This window comes from Pleurotus ostreatus, assembly GCF_014466165.1.
Source record: "Pleurotus ostreatus strain PC9 chromosome Unknown scaffold_3, whole genome shotgun sequence".
NCBI lineage: Eukaryota > Fungi > Basidiomycota > Agaricomycetes > Agaricales > Pleurotaceae > Pleurotus > Pleurotus ostreatus.
Window position 1 is genome coordinate 2,725,464 of NW_023503158.1, and position 20,895 is coordinate 2,746,358.

Sequence of the window (20,895 nt, forward strand, 5' to 3'; positions counted from 1 at the left end):
CAGTCTCTGTTATGGGTGTCCCGCAGTCGCCGTCATCCTCATCTATATTACAGTAAGAAAGATAGGTAAGCACAAAATATCTATCTAATAGAACATGTACTTGCTTGCGCTTCAGCGACGACTTGCCCGAGGCCGACAGCATCGCTGCTACTGCTGCCTCATCGTTCGGATTGTGGGGGAGAAATCATAGCTTCTTGTTGGCGACATATTGTTGTTGGCTAGAATCTTTCGTCCGTACCAGTATGGGCCAACGGAGGCGCTCGAGCTAGACCGAAACCATGGATAACGATCCTGGAGCAACGGATGCTCAACTGGAGTGCTGGGGCCTATGTCCGTCGACCACTTGCGAATCCATGTTCTCTCCTCTGAGTAGGGTTGTGTCCCCTGGCAGACCCAGACGTCAAGGTCTTCTGTCATATAAACGTCGCCGGCATATCCCACGTCGTTTGGGGGATCGCCGACACCTCGGAAGTCATAGAAGTAGACATAGCTGTCATTATGAGGATCGGACCTGTAAGGCCATTCCTTGCTCAATCGTCTCATCCTTCGACTTCCGCCTTCAAATCGTCGGAGGGTCCAACAGAGATCGGACTGGATGGCTGAATCTGGCGACAAACCATCGAGCCAGGGATTTTCTTATCAAGATCATGATCGTAATTTTGGAGCTTCGTTCGAACTACAGAAGTCCTCGGTAACGGCTTCGACGGAGGGTTTCGACTTTCTCGACGATCACTAATACGTTCGGTGCACATGAGGGTGCAGTTGTATAGGGCGGAGAGTGCGACTTGCAGTGGTAGAAATGAATAATTAAGCTCAAGCTCAAGCGCAAGATGGGTGCCTACTAAGGATGGAAATCAAGTTACACGGTTCCGTCATTTCGGACACTAGATAACTTACATAGATACCGCATTCAAATGCAGTACCTGCACGCACGATGGGGCTTTTCCGGACGAAAGCAACATCGGTACTATCAGTCCAGACTTCGGGAAGGTCAACCTTCACTTTGGCAATAGATGACGCACCAAGTTAATAACATCAACGGTGGCAAGCGAAATTGCAGAGGAATCACAGAGAAGCTTTATGCCCGACTTGCGCCGTATACTCAGTAAGTAGAGTCGATGGAGACCAATAATAGTATATAAGTAAATGCACCCAGCAACAAGTGAAGCGACGGAACTACTCTACGCCCATTGCAATGTTCCAAGTCTTGTGTAACAGTTGCTCAACGGGGTCTGAGGAGCCCTCAAAACGGGAAAGGGAGATCGTGTAGAGCGTCGTGGAGTAGTTGCGAAGGTACGGCGAGTACTGAGAAAACCATATGTGAGTTGAGGGCTCACGACAAAGGACAAATGTTCTATAGTAAGCTTACCATTCTGCAGAAGTTGCGGTACCACCCCCATGTCTCCCATGCACTCCATTGTTCACTATTCCACGTCTCCCTATTCTCCCATTCAGATGCCGAAACGACTTGCTGGACTTGTACTCTCTGATCGGGATTGGTAAGCGCCCCGACGAAGCCCTCAAGAGTGCACGACAGCGCGGCCTTTTGTTCACGAGTGAGGGTGGCGAATGCTTTCAGTGCTGCTGTTAATTGAGGATTTTCGGAGGTTGGTAGCTCATCTATAGCAGGTCATGAGTCGTGTGTATGTATTTGTAGGAGATGAGAACGTTGCGTACCAGCTTTACCATCCGCATCGACTTCCATCGTCTCTCCAACGCGAGCATTAGCCCGCGCTCGCGTTTCATCGTCTTCCTTGCGCAGAGCAGTCACTTTGCGCCTCGCGATCATCACTCGTCCGTTGGCCTTATCCAACGCTCCTTTCACTAGATCCCATTCATACATACTCATATACTTCGACGTGTGTTGGTTCCTATCGGAGACAGCACCCCCGTTCGCAAATGTCCACGTTATCACATCCGTAGGATCCACTATCTGATACTGCATGAGCTTGTCGAACACAATCCCCACCAGCTGCCCGTTCTGCCTCCAAAATGTTGCAGCGGCGGTGAGGATATCAGTTTTGGCCTCGGCATTGCCACTACCGCCGGTGCTGCTGACTCCGGCGCTGGCGATGTGACGGAGGAGGGGGAGGTAACGTTCAATGGCGTTGAGGAGATGGGAGAAGGAGCGAGCACCGATATGGAGGAGGGATTGGACGACGATGGAACGGACGACGCTGTCTACGTGCTCGGTGTCGGAAGACTCTAACGAGGACTTGAGAGTCTCCAGCTCTGCAATCACATCGTCTGGTTTGGCCCTACCTCGGAGAAGGTTGAGCACCGACTGCGCTGCATCATGGTGTACGTGATCTGCGTAAGGAATGAGCATCGAGCTGTCAAGAACCACAAAGGATGATTGTGGAGGGACGTACCTGCTTCATCGTACTCGAAGTTTGGGCCCGGGGGTTGCTCTGAGATGGTCAATGAAGCTGGGTCTTGCATTTCCGGTGGAAGCGTCTTATGGATGCGCTCATGGTAGGCCAACCGTATCTCGAATTCGATCGCACGTCGCATGTATGTACGACGAGGATGTTGCGGGTCAAGAGATAAATCCGGTATCCTGTACACTAATGCATCAGAACCCCTGAGGAAAAATAGGGTAGAAAGCCCATTACCATTCCTTCCACACCCATTGGAAGCCGAAGTTGCTCATATGCACGGCGAACCACTCTGCAAAGCGGCGCGCGACGTCGACGTCGAGGCCCTCTGCAAGGTTCGTGTATAACTTGCGAATGGATTTGCCAACGGCGGGGCCGACCGTCGGTGGCGACAACTTACACAGTTCGGTGATTAACCCGAAGTAGTATAGCGATTTATGAGAGGATTCGGGGAGGACTAGCAGCGAGCCCAGGATGACCTAATGACAAACGAAAACGACACACGCGTTAGTGTTGCTTACAACATAGCAAAGAGGCAAAGAAAGAGAAAGTGAGCGTACCTCAATGATGGTGCTTTCTAGCTGCCAGTTGGGGCCCGGTGTGGGGTCTTCAGCTGCAGGTGCACCTGGCCTAGGCTTGAACACGCCAGGCGACGTCCACTTCGGCAGCTCCAACAGTAGACGAGCGCATTCTTTCCGATTCACCTCGAAAATATCAACCACGTCTACTATCGTAGAACGCGTGGCGTAACCTAGAGGCGTCTTGGGACTTGGCGATATCTACGAAGCATACTCAATTCCGAATTCCGAAGGGTCACGATGATAGGAGAGACGTGTAGAAAGGCGTACTTCATCATCGAATAGACGAATGTAATATTCGGGCCATTCCTGCTTTTGTACCTGCACATCTTCACCGTCATCGTTAGTGAGCCCATCCAACTCGATGACTTCCGGTGGAACAAGAACAGAAGGGAGATCGAATTGAGGGTGCTCCGCAGAGTCGAGGGCGGGGAAAGACGCATAGGACTGAGGATAAGTATTATTGGTCTCGGTAAAGTCAGAATCATCAAGGGCTTTTAATGCCAATAAGAGGGAATCGAGGAGCTACAAATTCATAGTAACGATAAGTCAATGAAGAGGGAGCCGGTTTAGACGGAGACATACCTCATCAACGTTGTTGAAATTTGACTCGGTCGAGTGCAAATGGACGAGGGGTAAGACGATCCATCGGGAGGTCATGGTAGTGTCGTTATATGTCTGAATGGCGGTCATGATATCCGTGACTTTCGACGAGGACGTTTGCTTGAGTACTTGACCAGCCTGAAGAGATTACGCTCGTCTAAGCCCCAAACTAGACTAGAAGTAATGTGTTGCTCACAATCATTAACCCTTCAGCAGCGCACAGCGCCGCCTGCTTTGCCCGCCCATGGGATACACCGAACTCGTCCAAGACAGCCGTGAAGGATTGCAGAAGCCCGAACATAGAATCTGCAGATATGATTCCTGCAACGGTAAGGTGGGCGAAGAAATGTATCTGGGGGAATGGTGTCAATTGGAATGTCCAAGGTATGACTGTGCAACACGCACGCAAAGCCGAGTGTCCCTCCATGACAATTTGTCGAGGTATGCTTGAAAGCCCTTCCAGAAGTCTTCAAGAATTTGACGAGCTAATGGTGGTGCACCAGGCGGTCCCTCGACGTCGCTCGGGTCGTACAGACTCCTCAGCAGAGCGACATAGGACGGAATTTTGTATGGTTGTTCAGTTACACTGGGGGCAAGTTAGGTTCTTGTAGCCTCTCTCATACGTTGAGACTCGCCCTATTCTGAACGCCTCTGAAATGCTTGAAGGCAGAACCACTGTCGATTCGGCATGAATCTGCTTCACCAGACCCGAGAGCTCTTCGACCGCATCCTGACGCAAGGGTTAGCCTTTAAACATTGCCAGCAACAGCGCCGAGCTCACCACTTCTCCGAATTTGAGAATTGCAGACTTGAGTCGCTGCTCAGGAGATTCAACGGCATCCCTTCGGTTATTGTCCCAGTCGTCTGAAGTAAGAGAGAGAGATTCGGAATGCGCCACATTTTTAAACGGAATCTCGGACATTCGTACCTCTGTTTCGTCTGCGGCCTCCACGGTACGGGCGGTTTTGGTTGTAGCTCATGTCACCAAGAGAGAAATTCCACTTCAACAACAAAATATTTCAACGAAACAGGGCTTCGACGTAAAAGTTCAAAGTTGGACTCACTACAAAACCAGTACCAACGCCGAGGGGTGATATATACACTGACCGTGGGATAGTCTGATTGACCGTGAGATAGACAAAATTACTGATGATCGTTGTCCTCCGATAATTTCCAACTTGAACGCATACTACATCCGCCAGACTCTGAGCCAAGCGTTCCGACAGCTTCGCCGGGCTTCGTGCGTTGCGGCTCTTTTGTTTTTTACTGAAATTACGGCCACTAATCAATGTGCACAGTAATGCCCTGCCCATGCAATGCAATGTCCGAAAGGCTGCTAGTTTCTTCTCTAACCAGCTCTTCGTTTCTTCTCCACGTCAATCCATCCTTAGGAATCTCGCAACGGCTACTGCGCAACACGCGCCAATAGACGAGGCGCCATGCATGTCCAGTCGCGACATCACGGGGACTCGTACAAGATCGGCTGCCGCGCTTTCTCGAGCTGCATGTCAAGCAATTCGCGTTTCCTGCAATACGGGCCGTCTGCAGGACGCTTTTCATATTTTAAACTCTATCCGTTTCAATAAGGCTGCCGCGGGCAAGGAGCCGAGTCCCCCTGGGGTTGGAAAGTTCGAGCCAATTCACTTCGACAGGCCGGTCGATCCTCGACCAGCTTCGCATGCGCTGCTACATGGGCTAATCAGGCAAGGACTTTCGCAGAAGGCAAGCCAGATGGCTACGCTCATGATACAAGATGGCATGAAGCTGCGGAGCGTTACGCTCGACGCCCTTACAACTGCTCTTTGCGCGGAGGCTTCGGCCTCGAGAGGTATTCGAACCCTGCCATCCAGACTTCGGCAAGGCACTCTTCCTTATGTTCACCCTCTTGTCCTCAACTCCGCAGCACTCCGAAACGGGTGCCTGAGCGAGGCACTTCGATTAATGCAAAAAGCGGAGCAGTACCGCCAACGACGTTCGTCCAACATGTTCGAGCGGCTTATCGAAGCTTGTCTTCTCCAAGGCGAGATACTAGTCGGTTCTTTGCTTTTTGTGTTGCTGGTAAAAGACTGGGAACGCCGTCGGAGTGTGGCGCTTCGATTGGCTTCTGCGCAATCACAAGAACACGAACTCCCAGAGGACCTAGTCGCAGAGCATATCCTCATGCATTCAGAAAACCTTACACCAACACCAAGATTGCTCAACAGAATCATGCGCTCTATCGACTCAACGCTATCTCAGGAATGCGTTGACTCAGAGACTATCCAACCCGCGTTACAGGCCCTTGCCAATATCACGAACCTGCTAGACGATCGCCGATTACCTCTCACCAATATTTCATCCCTTATCCGTTCTTTGTATCGATGCCCGCGTGTTGACGACTTAATATGGATTCCTGACAGGAATGGCGGTCCACCGCGGCAAGTCAACGCCTACAAGTACTTCCACGCAACGCTAAAGCGCCTTATTTCGGATCTGCCAACTAGGCCCCTCAACACCATACGTTTCGACCCCAAGTCATCGATTCACCCCAAATTGCATGAATTAGCGGAGTACAAGACCGTGCTCCCGGCGCTGGACCTTCCTTCGTATAATGCCCTCCTTCATTATACACTCCGTCATCGTCTCAGCCCTGCCATGGCAGACCGAGTTTTACGCCACATGACGGAGCAGCGACACAAACCATTAGCCCCAGACATATCAACATACAACGTCATTATTCGATCCGGAACTCTTCTACGGAATAATTCGCTGGCTGAACGTGTTCTAGAGATGCTTCGACGCCAGAAGGGAAACACAGACCACGGCATCATGGTCAACGCTCCATGCTCTACCTATATCGCGAAGAAGGTCGCAAGTCGCAGACCTGCCACGAAAACACTTCGTTCGTCGCAGGACGAGCTTACGCTACCATCGATGTCGTCGCTTACCTCACTGCTGGCTAACGAACGTACCCTCTGCGCGTATATTCTTCACCTTGTTGCCACCGGGCGACCTGAAGCTGTTACGCAGATTCTGTTCCATGTTTTACCTGGATTAGCGGCCATAGATCACCCCGCCAGAGCCCTATCAGAGGCGAATACAACCCGTGCTGTTCCCCAGAAAGTACACGACGGAGCCGCCCTTGGTCCGTATTTCTTTACATGCATCCTACATGCCCTGCGCAAGGATGGTCGAACCGGGTTGGCTGAGCGTTTGTGGCTATATGCCAAGAAGGCGGAGAGGGCAAGTTGGGATACCGCGAAACCGTGGTGTCTTCCCACCGCTGCTTATACGATCATGATTCAGTGCTACGGCGACGAGGCCAAGCGAAGTGCGTCCCGAAGACACGTACGGAGTGCCGCAGAGTCCGCCGCGCAAGGGGAAAATTCGCTTCCTAGAAGGACTGACAAGGTTCTCGGCTGGGCGCGTTTTGCTCGCCGAGCGAGGGTGCACTACGAAAGCGACCGAGCAGCTATGGGTTTGCATATGGGTCTATTCCTTTTCAGATCCATGAAAGATGCTGCTGCGGGTGTTTATGAGCAGTTGATGAAGCTCCCGAGCAGCCCAGACGTCGTCCAGTTGCAAATGGAACATCCTCAGCCGGACGCCAGGCTCTTCAACGCCGCCCTTCGTTTATGCACCATACGGAGAAGTGGGCGAATGCGAGCGCGTTCCCCGACCCATTACCGACGACGCCATCGCTTCGCGACTTACTGGCTTGCTCGACTGGGTCATAAGCATCCTCAATGGACACCTGCGTTACAGGAGGTCTGCGAGGCGATGTCTAGTGCGGGCTATTCCGTTCCCGTTGGTTTGAGGTACATCCTTATTGGGAGATGGCCTGAAGAGAATGGATCTGTGGAATCAGGGCGACATATTGTTGATAGGCAGCCTTATGCATTTCCTCGACAACGTCGGCGTTGGCATCCACTTAGGTTGTATACCACAAAAACGAGGGGCTTGCCTCTTGGCCGCAAGGTTGTACAAATAGCGCGATAAGTAGGTAGATTGGACAATGTATATATTTTGATCCTAGAAGGACATGAGATACCCGAAGCCAGATTTCGATTTCGAGTAGAAAATCCACTATTGATCCCCTTCTTCGGGCTCAAGTTGGCCAGCTTCGCCGAGACCTTGGAAGTATATAGCGATCATGGTCTTTCGCGTCTCTCGTGGCTTCCACTCCTTAGCGACGTCAGAAAGCAGCGCGACAGTCTTGTCCGCGCGGTTCTGCATTTCTGTTGGTGATGGCAATTCATGGCCTGATTTTGGTGCGAACACCAAGTCCACCCTATACCCTTTCTCCAAATCACTGCGAACCTTCTTCAGCTTATGCTCCAGGTCCCCCAGCGCGACCCCCCATGTCAACTGCACCTCCTTCTGAATATTCCGCCGTTTCACTTCCTTCGCGCGTCGTTTTTGCTCCTTGCGTTTCTCGTACGCGGCTTTCTTCTCTATGATCTTCACTATAGGAGCCGGGTGTTCGGCCACGAGCTCGACGAACTGCGTCTTTCGGTCGATAGACGCGAGAAGCTCGGCAAGCGGACGAAGGGGTAGAAGGTGCTTAGTTGCTGGATCGACGAGCTGGACGAGTCTGTGCGGAATTTTATCGTCGCGTAGGATCTTGCTCTTGTCTTTGTCGGCCGAAGAGTCGTGGGCTGCTCGAACCAAGCGAGGAAGGGCAAGAAGTTGTCGGTCTAAGTGAAGTATTGGCCGTGGCCGAATGACGGTGCGGAGAACAACTTGCCGAAAGGCAGTAAATGTAGCCATGGTATCTGAAATGCAATATCTTGATTCTTAGATCTTTGTAGTTGAGTTGAAGAGGGAGCTGAGACCGTACAATATTCGGAAGAATTCCCACTGGCGGTTCGGAATCAAAGAGAGGCAAATAAGCGCGCGTATCTCAAGCCCAAAAGATTTCAGTATTTCTATTTGTACGAATATTATGTATAAGTGATTAGTTGAGGTTGTATGGATCTTCTAAGTTCTATATCTGTGCTACGAATTAGTCCGTCGGTCTCCTGCAGGAGGTTCTATTCCAAGCCGTTCACGTCGTTTTTCCTCTCGGTTTGAAGCGGTGGTCCTGAGGAGCCAGGCAATATTCTCATACACGACAAAGGTCACGCAAGTTCCGGGAAGAACCCGAACCAAGTTTGTACCTAGACCTCTATAGAATCCTCGAAGTCCTTCCTCGAGCCATGTGCGACGGATTGTAGCGGGTATCGTTGGGTATAGATGGGTGGTAGCATTATTCTGTTCCACACGTGAGGAACAATCATCAAAGATAGGATACAGCCGATTATGCCTACTTGTAACCGCGAACGGATGACTTGATATGGATATGTTATGGAAAGGGCTCCCAGCTTGCTGGCACCCGACATTATGGTGTAAGACGTGTTCGACTGTAGGCGTGGCGATATTCTCGTCATTGGGATTCCATCATACAAAATAAGGTAGACTGACCAATTTATCGTCGGCGGGGGTCATTGTTCGTCCCGAGTGTTGGAACTGTTTTCGTTTTCTATCGAAGCCCCATTTCTTCATCTTCTCATATGCCATAAACTGTATAGCACCGTTGCTGACACCAAAGAGAGCGAGGGAGGTTCCACGAAATAGCCCAGCTGTGCCTTCTGAATGATAGATGGAGGAAAGGCCGTCTGTGCGGGGATATCGCGTGTGAAGATGACAGAATCAAGACAAGTGACGGAAAACTTACGCCAGAGACTTCGATACGCAGTGGATGACCCGGGCTTCGTTGTAAACATCCGTACTTTCACAACCCATATGGGATTGGTCATAATGGCCGTCACGGCACCTACCAACAAACGTGAGTTAGCGAATGATCTCACAGGAGCAATCAGAAAGAAACTTCGAACTTGCTTGCGCGGAACATAGCAGATAGGATGATGCAGATAACGGCGCGTTCGGGTCACCCCCACCTGCCCGCTTTTTTAGCATGTTGTAGCTGCGAAAAGTACGTTAGAGATCGCGATTGGGCCGTTCCAGAGAGACCTCACAAGAGAAAGTAGAAGCCCCAGCTCGATGCATTTCCCGCAATATTGGGCCCTATGCCACGGTACAACCCTTTCCAGCCGTCCTGTCTCTGAATATCGCGTAAAGAATACCATATCTGCTTCCCAATTCCACCCTTTGCCGGGCCAGTTTCAACCTGAAACTTGACCTTGAGTAGATCCAGTGGATGCATGCACATGACGGCCACGACGCCCGCACCGAGTCCAGCAGCAGCATGATCCTGGAGAGAACAAACAGTCCAGTAGTCAGTTGACACTCCACCATCATGAGAGAAAGACGGGAAAAGTTTTACAAGAGCCGTTGTTGGGAAAAAGCTCGGAGGTTGCTGAGCCATGCCAGCCACAGTTCTCAACGAGCGGCGCAAGCTCTGTGATGGTTGAGACCAACGACGACCGCGTACTCGAGTAACGGAGTTGCTGCAGAAGCTTGTCACGTGCCCCACTGGGCTCCGTTGCCGGCGCTAAGTCATTCAGGGGATCGCACAGGAGCCTCCATCAGCCGGCGCGAAAGTAAAGTTTCGGTACAGGTGCTTGCGCTGCGGCAGTCTTGCGGCAGTCTCCTTCGTACGACACGGGCATCCCCTTCGAAGGTCACCGATTCACATTGTGCCACTCCACCCTGGAGTTGGAAGTTCGTTGCAGCGACCATGGTAACTTGCAAGAACCATTATGGCTCCATCTAAACTCCAGCCAATTTTCTGATGCTCGTCTATATCTAGATCCCTGGGCGCCCCAAGTCCTATTAATTGTCTGTCTCGGGGCACAGGCTTAGATGTTCTCACTAGAAGAGCTTCCAGAAATACAGCACGTTGAAAGCGATGCCGCAAACCGGGTCGTTTCATTTACCCATGCAGCGCTGTAAAGCCTCAGCGACGACACTTGCAGCAATGACAATGACCCAGCGTGCCAAGCCGCGAGCCATGGGTAGAAGCTAAGAGTTCATGTCTCGAACTCAACGTTGTTCGTCACAAAAGGAGAAATCTCACTCTCCCCATCGACATCTACTCGTAGATCTTTCATGAGGGCGTTGATAAAGCCCCCGTGGAACTGTCCTCACATACCTTGCACCCGTATGAATCCTACGGCGGGTTCAAGCATCACGGACAATCCTACAGAGCTCAAACGCGAACCTCCGGATTTCCGTTCTGTGTTCTCGCACGGACGCGACCTGGATATGCACATATGTACGTGCTTCCTCACGTCAAAGGATGCACTTTTCTACCAGCGGGGCGCACTTTTCCCCTACGGAATTTTGGCGGACAGCTGGCATCCGTTCCGCAATATCATATTTCGCGTATCATATATAAATGCCATCCTCGAGTTGCATGTCTCCCTTATCCATCGTCCGAGCAGCTTTGGAGGCGGTGAAACTCGGGAAATGTGGCCCTTTTAGCACTTACAGAGATAGGACATGTTCGGGGGCTATTGGGCCTGTCTAGCCCCCCGAGTCCCATGATGCACTCGATGTATGGACATGTACTTATGTTTGTCTGTGTGTAATGCTAAAAGGTTATTTGTACGCTTTAGGGCGTGCTGACTGTGAGGAACGTTGCTTCCAGCGTTGATGGTCATGTCCCCCGCGAGATCGAACGATATACGCCAAACGTGAGTGGGTCAAAACTGACATATCTAGCCTTTCTTGGACGAATGCTTTATCTCCTCCTAGCCACGATCGCAGCCAAGCTGGCTTGAAACCTGACAGGCTGGCACCAGGTTCGCTATATATAGTGACGCAGCCACTCATCAACGGTCGATTTCACTGGAGCCTGTTGAGCGTTGATTTGAATGGGAGTATCACACAGTATCAATGGCACGAATACCACGGGGGAAGAACAGCAGAGAAATACTCTGCACAACACATCGAACGGACGAGCTCAATATACAACGGGATTAACGTACTAGCGTACTTCAAGATCGGCGGGTACCGGCACATTGACCAAGACCACTTCGACGAATGCTGTCGAGAAGTATTCAAGTGGAGCTATGGCACTGTGCAAGAGAACCGGGCGCATGATATAACACCCAAGACGTGGTTACTACGAGTTCTGGATCAGTTTGTGACGGGAGGGGTGATAGTCAGATTCGACACTGTTCAGGATCTGGAGTATGCAGTCGCTACCCTTAGTAGATATAAGGAGCGGCAGTTTCTAGAGGCATTTCTCAAGCAGCAGCCGTACATCGCCCCTGTGATGGAGCTGTAGGCCGGCGGCGGCGAGGTGAGTCTAGTCGTTGATGTTGCGAATCCCACCTCCCAGCGCGCTGGCTGATACTCGTCCAAACTTGTCTTAGCCCCCACGAGCCGTTGGCGGGTCTGGTGAACCTGCTCATTGCTTTTGCCATTCCATCACCAGTCCATACACGCCCCACGAGATATACCTCTGATGAATGAAGAATATCCACGCACCCTTTCCTCTAATAAGGGTTAAATACATTACGAGCACTTACCTACAGCCCCCTGAAAAGTACAATTGCTTCCTGTCCGCCGATGCTGAGACAATACGGACGTATTCAATGATTGAGAAAGTGGGCGATTGAGCGATGGGAAAGGAAATTCTAAAGGTAACGCCACGTCTTCAGGTGCAGGGGGGTAAAGAAACGGCATGCTCGAATGTTCTTGAAAATCAACCGAAATCAGTCTAAGCTCGTTCTCATGAAGATGCATGTCAAACAACATTGAGGGGAATGAACTCACAAGACATCCGATACCGTTAGTGCGGCGAGCACTGAATACTCTAATCACAGATGAATCGATGAGGCCATACTGTGCCTCCGCTACGACAATGTCTTGTCAGGGAATACCGGCGGTGTCCTCGACAGCTTGACGTACATATTCTTCTTGGTATATCACCTCCAGAATCGGGTAACATATCGAGCAGAAAGCAGGACCACAAAAGACGGTCGTCTACTGCTCGGACCGGCCGCAAATGGGGGACGAAGTATGTGAGAAAACACGGCGGACCGACGGTGGAAAAAAAGGAGCCACAATGGCCGTTATACCGAGTGCCATCGATATGGACAGACTCCGTGCAGTGCACCTGCAGATTACTCGGACATGAAGCCCAAATGTAGTGGTCAGTGTTCTGTCAAAAAAATAGGGGAAGAAAACATGGACCCCAATTTACTTTGAGCACCCGACACGCCTATATATGTAGCACGTCCTCCTGATGCACATGCTCCTTGACTCTTTGCGCACCCGTGCTGCTCGTCCCCTGCACGCTTCTAGATTCTCCAGCCGACTGCGCTATTCATCCCGGTTTTTTATTCCCTCCGCCAGAATTCTGCTGGCCACCCAATTTCCTTCCAGGACAATGTCAAGCTTCACGCCTTGGAACCCCATCCAGCGACCCTATCCGACGCCGCGTCGTTCAGACCATGTGGACGTGTACAAGAGCGAATCGAAGGGTGACGTGCGTGTCCCAGACCCATATAACTGGCTTGAAAAGAAATCAGAAGAAACCGACGAGTGGATTGCTGCACAAGAGGCCTTTACGGCAGCGTATCTGGATCAGAACTCAGATAGGAAGGCGTTGGAGGAGGAGATCAGGGCAAATACCAACTTTCCGAAAGTACGTGTCCCATCGGCGGGTCGTCGTTGTTCTCGTCTTTCTGTCGCGTCGAGGTTGAAGAATAAATAGTTTTCTGCTCCCGGATTCCATGGCAACCGTTGGTACTGGTTCTACAACAGTGGACTCCAAGCCCAGACAGGTGAACTTGATATTCATGATGGAGCGTTCCTGTTGAATTTACCACGATGAATTAACGAACCAAGTGCTGTACCGGTCCAAGGACGAGAAGCTTCCTGATCCGTTCAAAGAAGAAGGCCCGTGTGGCGAAGTGTTCTTCGATGTAAGATCGCTTCCCTGTGTCTCTTGATTTCAATGTGAACATATTGATATAGTCAAACCTATTGACGGACGACGGCACTGCAGCACTCGCTGACCTCTCATTCTCTCACTGCGGCAAATATTTCGCGTATGGAATATCTTTATCTGTAAGGAACTCAGTAACCCGCGTCATGTAGTTTAGTAACTGAAGATGTGATTCCAGGGAAGTGACTTCTCGACAATATATGTTCGATCGACTGAGCATCCCTTTGCACTAACGGCAGAAGGTCGCCGTCCTTCGCACGAAAATGACCCGGGAAGGTTCCCGGAAGAAGTACGATTCGTCAAATTCTCGTCTATCGTCTGGACGCATGACTCGAAAGGGTTCTTCTACCATGTTCGTTGCCGCGGACTTGGTGATACCTCTGTGCAGTGTCCTGACTTCTTTGTCTTAAAATACAGCGGTATCCCGATCGTCAATCTCACGGACTCGCCACTGACGACACGGCGGGGACTGAGACAGAGGGTGACGTGAACGCCATGCTATGTTATCACAGAATTGACACCCCACAATGTACTTTCTGTCTCACCCTTCTGCATCCACCGATCAACTGATCTATGTCGACAGCGGAGGACATTCTTGTTCACAAAGATGACGCAAATCCTGAATGGATGTGGAGCGTCGATGTATCTGATCAGGACGGCCGTTACCTGACTATGTACGTAGTCAAGGACACATCCAGGGTCAGTCGCTCCTTCTGCAGCCAATAACCTCTAAAACCTAATGTTTTCACGGTCCAGAAAAACCTCGTGTGGGTTACCGATCTCCAGGAAAATGAGATCGGGCCAAACATGAAGTGGGACAAGATCGTGGACGAGTTCGAGGCCGAGTACGAAGTGTGAGATTCGAGCCAAGTATACTAAATTTGGGGTATGCAGCTGACGCCAAGGTTCTGGCATGTAGTGTCACCAATGACGGAACAGTTCTATACATCAAAACCAACAAAGACGCACCCCAGCATCACATTGTAACAGTCGATCTTGCAGACCCCAAACGGGAGCGCCGGGTGTTGATTCCAGAGGACAAGGACGCAAATCTTGTATCGATCAAGCCTGTCAACCATAACAAGCTCGTTGTGGTTTATAAGCGTAACGTCAGTGCCTAGTTTCTCTGCGGGTATCGAAATTTACCGAGCTTCCCACTTGTGCAGGTGAAAGATGAAGTCTATATCTATAGCAACGACGGGAAGCGAGTGACCCGTATCGCGGAAGATTTTGTCGGTGCGACCACGATCTCCGCCCGCAAGAAGCACTCGTGGTTCTTTGTGTCGATGGTTGGCTTCAATACCCCTAACACTGTGGGACGTTATGTCTTTGATGAAGAAAATGAAGGCAAACGGTGGAATATTTATCGCACCACCCCCATAGCCACTCTCAACCCTAACGATTTCATTGCGACGCAAGTCTGGTACCCCAGCAAGGATGGTACCAAGGTACCAATGTTTATCGTCCGACACAAAGACACGCAATTTGATGGAACAGCACCCGCAATACAATACGGTTATGGAGGATTCACGATCTCTATCGATCCATTCTTCAGTCCCGCGATGCTGACCATGTTGAAGAAATATGGTGCAGTCCTAGCCGTGCCAAATATAAGAGGCGGAGGGGAGTTCGGTGAGGCTTGGCATCAGGGAGGTATCAGAGAACGCAAGGTATTCACGCTTCTGACAGAATCAACTCTGAATCGTACCCCGCTAAACATTTCCCCAATAGGTCAACGTGTTCGATGATTTCATCGCTGCAACGTGAGTACAGCGTTTATTTTTGGAGCTGCTATCTTACGGGCTCTTCAGGGAATATCTTGTCAAACACAAGTATGCAGCCCCCGGCAAAGTGGCTATCAATGGTGGCTCCAACGGAGGTACTTGCGCAAATTTGACTTGACGCGGTGATTAAATTCATAACACCATTCTCAGGGCTGTTAGTTGCTGCATGTGTGAATCGTGCACCGGAAGGCACGTTTGGAGCTGCTGTCGCAGAAGTAGGGGTCCTAGATCTTCTCAAGGTGAGTTCTGAGCCCGTGTCGACCACCTAAATTAACTAACCATGCAACTAGTTTCACCAATTCACTATCGGTATGCTTCGTTTGCTCAGGGCATCGATTAGGTTCTAACTTTAGTGATTCTGTGCCCAGGTAAGGCGTGGACATCTGACTATGGCAATCCAAGCGACCCCCACGACTTTGACTTCATACACCCTATTTCCCCGCTACACAACGTACCCACAGACAGGGTTTTGCCTCCCACCATATTGCTTACGGCTGATCGTGTGTCGATCTGTTTCTTCTGTCAGATTTATATGACTGATTAGCTTTACAATAGATGACGATCGTGTCGTGCCACTGCATTCCTTCAAACATGCTGCCACGTTACAACACACGAAGCCAAACAATCCCCATCCGTTGTTGATTAGGATCGACAAGAAGGCTGGACATGGTTCAGGCAAGTCAACTGACCAAAGGTATGGGGACTTTATTGTGACGGTATGTCATGGGTTAATTGATGATGTGTTGCTTTGTTGCAGGATTAAGGAGGCTGCGGATAAATGGGGCTTCGTGGTCCAATCTAACGGTTGGGTTGCCAAGCAAACAGAAGCTTCGTAAGTCGGGCGCACGTCAAGTAATTGGTCTAACTCTGTGTCTGGTGGATAATTCATTTGGGCTTTAAAATTTAAAATGGGCATCATCATGGCCAGTTCAATGGTACGGTCTTGCCTGTAATACACAGTAGTAGGTATTTGTTCGGGTTATTCGTATAATGCATCCTTCTTTTGATTTGCTTTCGAGGGTACTCCTGACGATCCGCAGACGTTAACTGTGGCAACCAAGATTGAAAACTCAGTATGAACTTGGAAGTTTCTTATTTTTGGCGCCACCAATAAGCGCCTGCCTTTCTTTTCCTGCCACCATCATGTCCTCGGCTGATGCTGCTGCTGAGAGGGAATTCCACCTCACATGGATGCAAGAAGCAATGAATATGGCAGAAGAGGCGCTTCAAGCAGGAGAGGTCCCCGTGGGCTGCGTTTTTGTACGCGATAGCAAAATTATCGCGAAGGCCAGAAACCGGACCAACGAGCTTCGCAATGCAAGCCCGTCCCTTCCAACAGCCGCGTGTCTATTGAAGCAGTATTGTAGGCTACCAGACATGCGGAACTGGAAGCCATTGACAGTATTTTGAGCGACCCGGCTCTCACACTACCTGGGACACGAATGCATTACCCACTGTCCGAGACCACGTTGTACGTGACGGTGGAACCGTGTATAATGTGCGCTTCTGCATTGCGGCAGATGGGTATCAAGCAAGTACTCTTTGGATGCGAGAACGATCGATTCGGCGGCTGTGGGAGCGTCCTTGGAGTAAATTCCCAGTACGAAGTTGTTAACGTGAAGGTGTGCGAACACTCACTGTTTGAATCGCCTCTAGGTTACCCCATCCGACCCATTCATCATATGCAGCGACCAGCGGATACATGCGTGAAGAAGCCATACTGATCCTGAGAAGGTTCTACATCACAGAGAACTCTAATGGTGACACATCGTTGTGTCTTCATCTCTTATCATTTATTGATTCCGATGCAGCACCCATGCCCAAGTCAAAGGCTAACCGTGTTCTGAAAACCGAGATAAAACCGGCGGCTCTCAAGCCATAATTACACGACGCTTCTAAAAAACGAATGTCATTCTCGAAATCACTCCCCGGTTAACGTTTTAACCCTTACAATAATGCTGTACAGGGGCACTTCCCGGAATAGCACATCATCAGTTCCTCATGATGTTTTCCCAGTGCGGACGTGCTCGAACTGTCATTCATGTCCGCTTGACTCTTTGTAGTTATATTCTTTGGCTGGTCCCCCCATTCCCATCGGCAGCTTCGAAAACATGGCCCTCGTTCACACAGTGGCCAGTTTGGCCATGTTGCCCTTCTTCGATTCCACCCCGCAACCCAGTTTGACCTCTTCACGTTCTACAGCTTTCATTTGTGAAGCAACGGACACCCCGAGTCGTCATGTTCTCCTTTGCGATACTTCTGATCTTCCAGATCGCCTTTTCGTCAGCATTGCCAAATGATCATCTGAACTATTTGGCTATGCGTCAGGCGGACATCCCTGGTGCTTGTGCAGACCAGTGCATCCCCATAAACAGCATCATCGCATCGGTAAGCTCAAACCGAATGGCTTCGCTGATTGTCTGGGAACTGACACGGTTTGGTCCTTTGCAGCAATGCACCGTTGGGAAGTGCTGCACCGATGTTTTTGCGAATGGCTATGCCGATTGTGTGAGATGCTTCGGTCAGGCCATTGAAATAACCAACTTCGCACCGTTTCAAACTGCGATCGACAGTAAGTAACTCATCTCTTTCTTGGATGCCTTCCCGAGTAAAATTCAACCACTCCCTTCATCAATAGCCTTGTTTGCGGCGTGTTCAAGGGCCGGCCAACCGATCCCTAAATTGACACTTCCAGGCCAAGACGCTAATCGTGTCATCGCTAGCACTATGGCGACTACCACGCGAGTGTCGACAGCCTCGGTGCCCGCTGGGACTGCTTCAACCTCCAACTCGGGCGCTGCGCCTTCTAGTCCTGCCTCGTTGGGGTCGTCTATACCCGCAATCACGTCCCAAGCCCCAAGCCAAGCCTCGCCCCCGGGTGCAACGGCTACAGCACCTCTCCCGATCTCCCTCAGCTCGATCTCCCTCCCTATTACTGTTTCGTCAAGTGTTACCGCAGCTTCAGGTGCGGCCAGTGCGCCCCCGACTCCAAGTACTAGTGGAGCCAATCGCCTTAGTTGCTTCATACTTGACAATAAACTCTTCCTTCCTTTGCTAGCTTTCATTGGGTATTGGTTGTACGTGTTGTGATCTGCGGCAAACGACCTATGGCCGTGTACGATCATGCAGGACTATTTACAGTATCTGTATATTGATTGATAAAGAGTCTACGAATGCCTCGAGTTCTCAACCTACTTTGAATGATACACCTTGATGTTCCTCGCCTATTCGAGTAAATTAAATGAGAGACCTGCATCGACACATCGTGGGCTTAAAGGCGTGCATCCTTTGGCATTTTCTTCATTGCTTGACGCACTCCCAAGTCCCCAAGAACATCCTCGGCGCCAGCAAGAACTACATGTGTAATGTGAGTTCAACGTCTTGGGAAGGCATGTCTTATACACTCACTCGCATCGAAGCCTGAAGTTCGGTGATACTAAAACCAAGTAGCTGTTAGGTGTTGTTGGCGTATACGAAATTTGGCTTACATTCTCGATGACCTTGCCCATACCAGTCACGGTCAGCGCACGCCCACCAAATATTTGCGTCGCATCTGTGCGAGAGCAAACAATAGTTACACATAAGTTCGAAAACGGAGCATCAAACGCCTTCACCCTCAGCTGTTTCACGAGCAGTTCGCGAAACGAATCTGTATGGGGTGACTTGTGGTCAGCATTTCCATTGGGTTTTTTTACGAATTTGAATGCCTACTGTTTCATGAGACCGATGGGCCCAGCGAGTTTGCTAGACATTTCATTGTACGTCATCTTTTAGAGTATAAGGTCAGTCGGATATTTATGGGCAAGCTAATGGTGGCTTACGTTGTTCATCTGGTGAGTGATCGATTCAACCCAGTTCTGGCACGCCTCGACGCGGGAGATCATCTGCCCCAACTTGGCACGGATGACTGCCTGCGAATGAAGAGGTTTCCCGAAGACATAGCGTTGTGACGACCACCTACGAAGCAAGAACTTCAGTACACCGTCTCTTCGATACAGATTTATCAGAAATCACGCTTACTTCAAGCACTCTTCCACTACAAGACGCTGTGCTGCAAGACTGGTGCAGACGACCATCCACCGCTCGTGGTTGAAGTTGGTAAGGATGACGGACATGCCGGCGCCGACCTTGCCGAGAGTGTTGGCAACTGGCACGCGGACTTTGTTGAAGACGACGTAGGCGGTTCCGGCCACAGGGGAATACGAGGTTTTGATCGGCTTTGTGGACACTCCCTCTCCGCGTGGGATGAGTATGACTGTGAACCCAGTCTATGACAACATGAGAGTATTATTAACTAACGGGCAAGAATGGCAGCGAGGGTCAACTGACCTCTGTTCGACAACCAGTGGTGAAGTAGTCAGCGAAAGTTCCATTTGTGATCCATCTAAGGAAACAATAAGCCCTCGATGACGACGTGCATTATACGATGAAAATGTACTTCTTAGTGCCCGTTACGACCCAATAGTCCCCATCACGGACCGCGGTGGTCTGTATACCACTGACATCACTACCAGCAAATGCCTCGCTAATAGCTAGCGCAATGAACTTCTTCCCTGAGAGGACCTCTGGGACCACCTTGGCTTGGAGTTCGGGTGAACCATAGTTCAGAACGGGCGGCAAGGATATCACAAGACCGTTGAGTAGACTGGAAAGAAAGGTAAGCGGCCGACACATGCATAGATGAATCGTATTTACCCTGGATTAAAGGGGGGGTAACGGTGTTGTTAGTTACGCCCTTGAATGACTGGGTAATGGTCTTACCGTCGACTGCTCCTCTAGTTCCGAATCGGGCAAGCTCGGTGTTTATGATCATCTGTGGGAGAGGCACACAGTGAGCGGATGCACGTTGGAATCACGCTGAAAGTAAAGTACCTCATGGAAATAATCAAATTCTTCGGGCTTCACGATGCCCCCCATCAAGGAACGCCCCCCGAGGTGTTTCCCCGGCCCCAGGCGCATAGCGATGACATTCTGTTCACTGAGTAAGAGGTCAAAGATTGAAAGTAACACCACGAATTGCGGTTAAATTTACCTCATTTTATCAATCACCTCTTGCGATATCCGTTTACCGCTCTCTTCGCAGCGAGCAGACTCCGGTTGCACGACTTCCATCATGAAGGTCCGTAGAGCTTTGTGGAATGCTCTATGGTTATCAGTATAGTAGGGGGAATGATATCCCTCTGTTAACCAAGTTGGTTCGGCGTATGGAACTTCTGAGATTGCGCCGGGAACTGGCGCTTTAATAACCTCCTCCTCTCCGAGGATTTTGCCAATTTGCAGACGCGCAAACTGTGGTTTGAGAAGCACCTCATGTCTATGAAGGCCAAAGAACGCCTGTGTAGCGTCCTGTCCCGCTGATCCCGAGTTAACGCCCTGAGTTTAGGCAATTCTGTGGGCTGCTCACCAATGCTCTCAGCGAAGAGAACCGTTGGGCCACCGGGGTGGAGGTCTGCGAAGCGCGAGACGTCGTAGACCTTGGAGTCTATGATAATCCACTACACCCAGTTCAGTGGTTGGATACAGGGGCAAAGGCGGGGTAAACTGACCAAATCGCCTTCACGATTGTGCTGAACTCTAAATAAGCACGATACTTTGGGTAGGGTTAAGTGTGAATACCTTGGCCACCTCCTCCGAGGTATATTCTTTGAGTACTTTAGACATTGTGGACGTTG

The 20,895-nt window shown here is 50.4% G+C and overlaps 9 protein-coding genes across 9 annotated transcripts; 4 read left to right on the forward strand and 5 right to left on the reverse strand.

The window, feature by feature from the left end:
* Nucleotides 1–1,176: 1,176 nt before the first annotated feature.
* PC9H_005528 (uncharacterized protein) lies at nucleotides 1,177–4,539 on the reverse strand (the record flags this gene model as incomplete). The annotated part of the gene is made up of 13 exons (XM_036775092.1): nucleotides 1,177–1,305; nucleotides 1,370–1,620; nucleotides 1,678–2,310; nucleotides 2,373–2,560; nucleotides 2,616–2,857; nucleotides 2,939–3,157; nucleotides 3,227–3,481; nucleotides 3,542–3,697; nucleotides 3,756–3,911; nucleotides 3,965–4,145; nucleotides 4,195–4,289; nucleotides 4,341–4,423; nucleotides 4,488–4,539. 13 exons carry the CDS (start codon nucleotides 4,537–4,539, stop codon nucleotides 1,177–1,179), a joined length of 2,640 nt encoding a protein of 879 aa, XP_036633594.1.
* Nucleotides 4,540–4,870: 331 nt separating this feature from the next.
* Nucleotides 4,871–7,537, forward strand: PC9H_005529 (uncharacterized protein; the record flags this gene model as incomplete). Its single annotated transcript, XM_036775093.1, has 1 exon — nucleotides 4,871–7,537. One exon carries the CDS (start codon nucleotides 4,871–4,873, stop codon nucleotides 7,535–7,537), a length of 2,667 nt encoding a protein of 888 aa, XP_036633595.1.
* Nucleotides 7,538–7,624: 87 nt separating this feature from the next.
* PC9H_005530 (uncharacterized protein) lies at nucleotides 7,625–8,308 on the reverse strand (the record flags this gene model as incomplete). The annotated part of the gene is made up of 1 exon (XM_036775094.1): nucleotides 7,625–8,308. One exon carries the CDS (start codon nucleotides 8,306–8,308, stop codon nucleotides 7,625–7,627), a length of 684 nt encoding a protein of 227 aa, XP_036633596.1.
* A 228-nt stretch (nucleotides 8,309–8,536) lies between these two features.
* PC9H_005531 (uncharacterized protein) lies at nucleotides 8,537–9,905 on the reverse strand (the record flags this gene model as incomplete). The annotated part of the gene is made up of 7 exons (XM_036775095.1): nucleotides 8,537–8,791; nucleotides 8,848–8,940; nucleotides 9,002–9,195; nucleotides 9,255–9,353; nucleotides 9,415–9,503; nucleotides 9,556–9,791; nucleotides 9,864–9,905. 7 exons carry the CDS (start codon nucleotides 9,903–9,905, stop codon nucleotides 8,537–8,539), a joined length of 1,008 nt encoding a protein of 335 aa, XP_036633597.1.
* Nucleotides 9,906–11,134: 1,229 nt separating this feature from the next.
* Nucleotides 11,135–11,771, forward strand: PC9H_005532 (uncharacterized protein; the record flags this gene model as incomplete). The annotated part of the gene is made up of 2 exons (XM_036775096.1): nucleotides 11,135–11,175; nucleotides 11,237–11,771. 2 exons carry the CDS (start codon nucleotides 11,135–11,137, stop codon nucleotides 11,769–11,771), a joined length of 576 nt encoding a protein of 191 aa, XP_036633598.1.
* Nucleotides 11,772–12,878: 1,107 nt separating this feature from the next.
* PC9H_005533 (uncharacterized protein) lies at nucleotides 12,879–16,059 on the forward strand (the record flags this gene model as incomplete). Its single annotated transcript, XM_036775097.1, has 17 exons — nucleotides 12,879–13,136; nucleotides 13,206–13,275; nucleotides 13,340–13,416; nucleotides 13,469–13,561; nucleotides 13,618–13,791; nucleotides 13,857–13,968; nucleotides 14,023–14,138; nucleotides 14,196–14,293; nucleotides 14,359–14,548; nucleotides 14,606–15,109; nucleotides 15,171–15,202; nucleotides 15,251–15,318; nucleotides 15,374–15,462; nucleotides 15,514–15,532; nucleotides 15,592–15,723; nucleotides 15,779–15,917; nucleotides 15,981–16,059. The coding sequence occupies 17 exons, from the start codon at nucleotides 12,879–12,881 to the stop codon at nucleotides 16,057–16,059; spliced, it is 2,250 nt and encodes a 749-aa protein (XP_036633599.1).
* A 660-nt stretch (nucleotides 16,060–16,719) lies between these two features.
* TAD2 (tRNA(adenine34) deaminase) lies at nucleotides 16,720–17,105 on the forward strand (the record flags this gene model as incomplete). Its single annotated transcript, XM_036775098.1, has 3 exons — nucleotides 16,720–16,823; nucleotides 16,880–16,983; nucleotides 17,035–17,105. The coding sequence occupies 3 exons, from the start codon at nucleotides 16,720–16,722 to the stop codon at nucleotides 17,103–17,105; spliced, it is 279 nt and encodes a 92-aa protein (XP_036633600.1).
* A 733-nt stretch (nucleotides 17,106–17,838) lies between these two features.
* Nucleotides 17,839–18,348, reverse strand: PC9H_005535 (uncharacterized protein; the record flags this gene model as incomplete). Its single annotated transcript, XM_036775099.1, has 1 exon — nucleotides 17,839–18,348. The coding sequence occupies one exon, from the start codon at nucleotides 18,346–18,348 to the stop codon at nucleotides 17,839–17,841; it is 510 nt and encodes a 169-aa protein (XP_036633601.1).
* Nucleotides 18,349–18,494: 146 nt separating this feature from the next.
* PC9H_005536 (uncharacterized protein) lies at nucleotides 18,495–20,884 on the reverse strand (the record flags this gene model as incomplete). The annotated part of the gene is made up of 15 exons (XM_036775100.1): nucleotides 18,495–18,577; nucleotides 18,632–18,659; nucleotides 18,712–18,776; nucleotides 18,838–18,872; nucleotides 18,935–18,990; nucleotides 19,045–19,180; nucleotides 19,253–19,491; nucleotides 19,553–19,607; nucleotides 19,662–19,868; nucleotides 19,969–20,036; nucleotides 20,096–20,201; nucleotides 20,256–20,577; nucleotides 20,628–20,718; nucleotides 20,770–20,790; nucleotides 20,840–20,884. The coding sequence occupies 15 exons, from the start codon at nucleotides 20,882–20,884 to the stop codon at nucleotides 18,495–18,497; spliced, it is 1,557 nt and encodes a 518-aa protein (XP_036633602.1).
* Nucleotides 20,885–20,895: the final 11 nt, after the last annotated feature.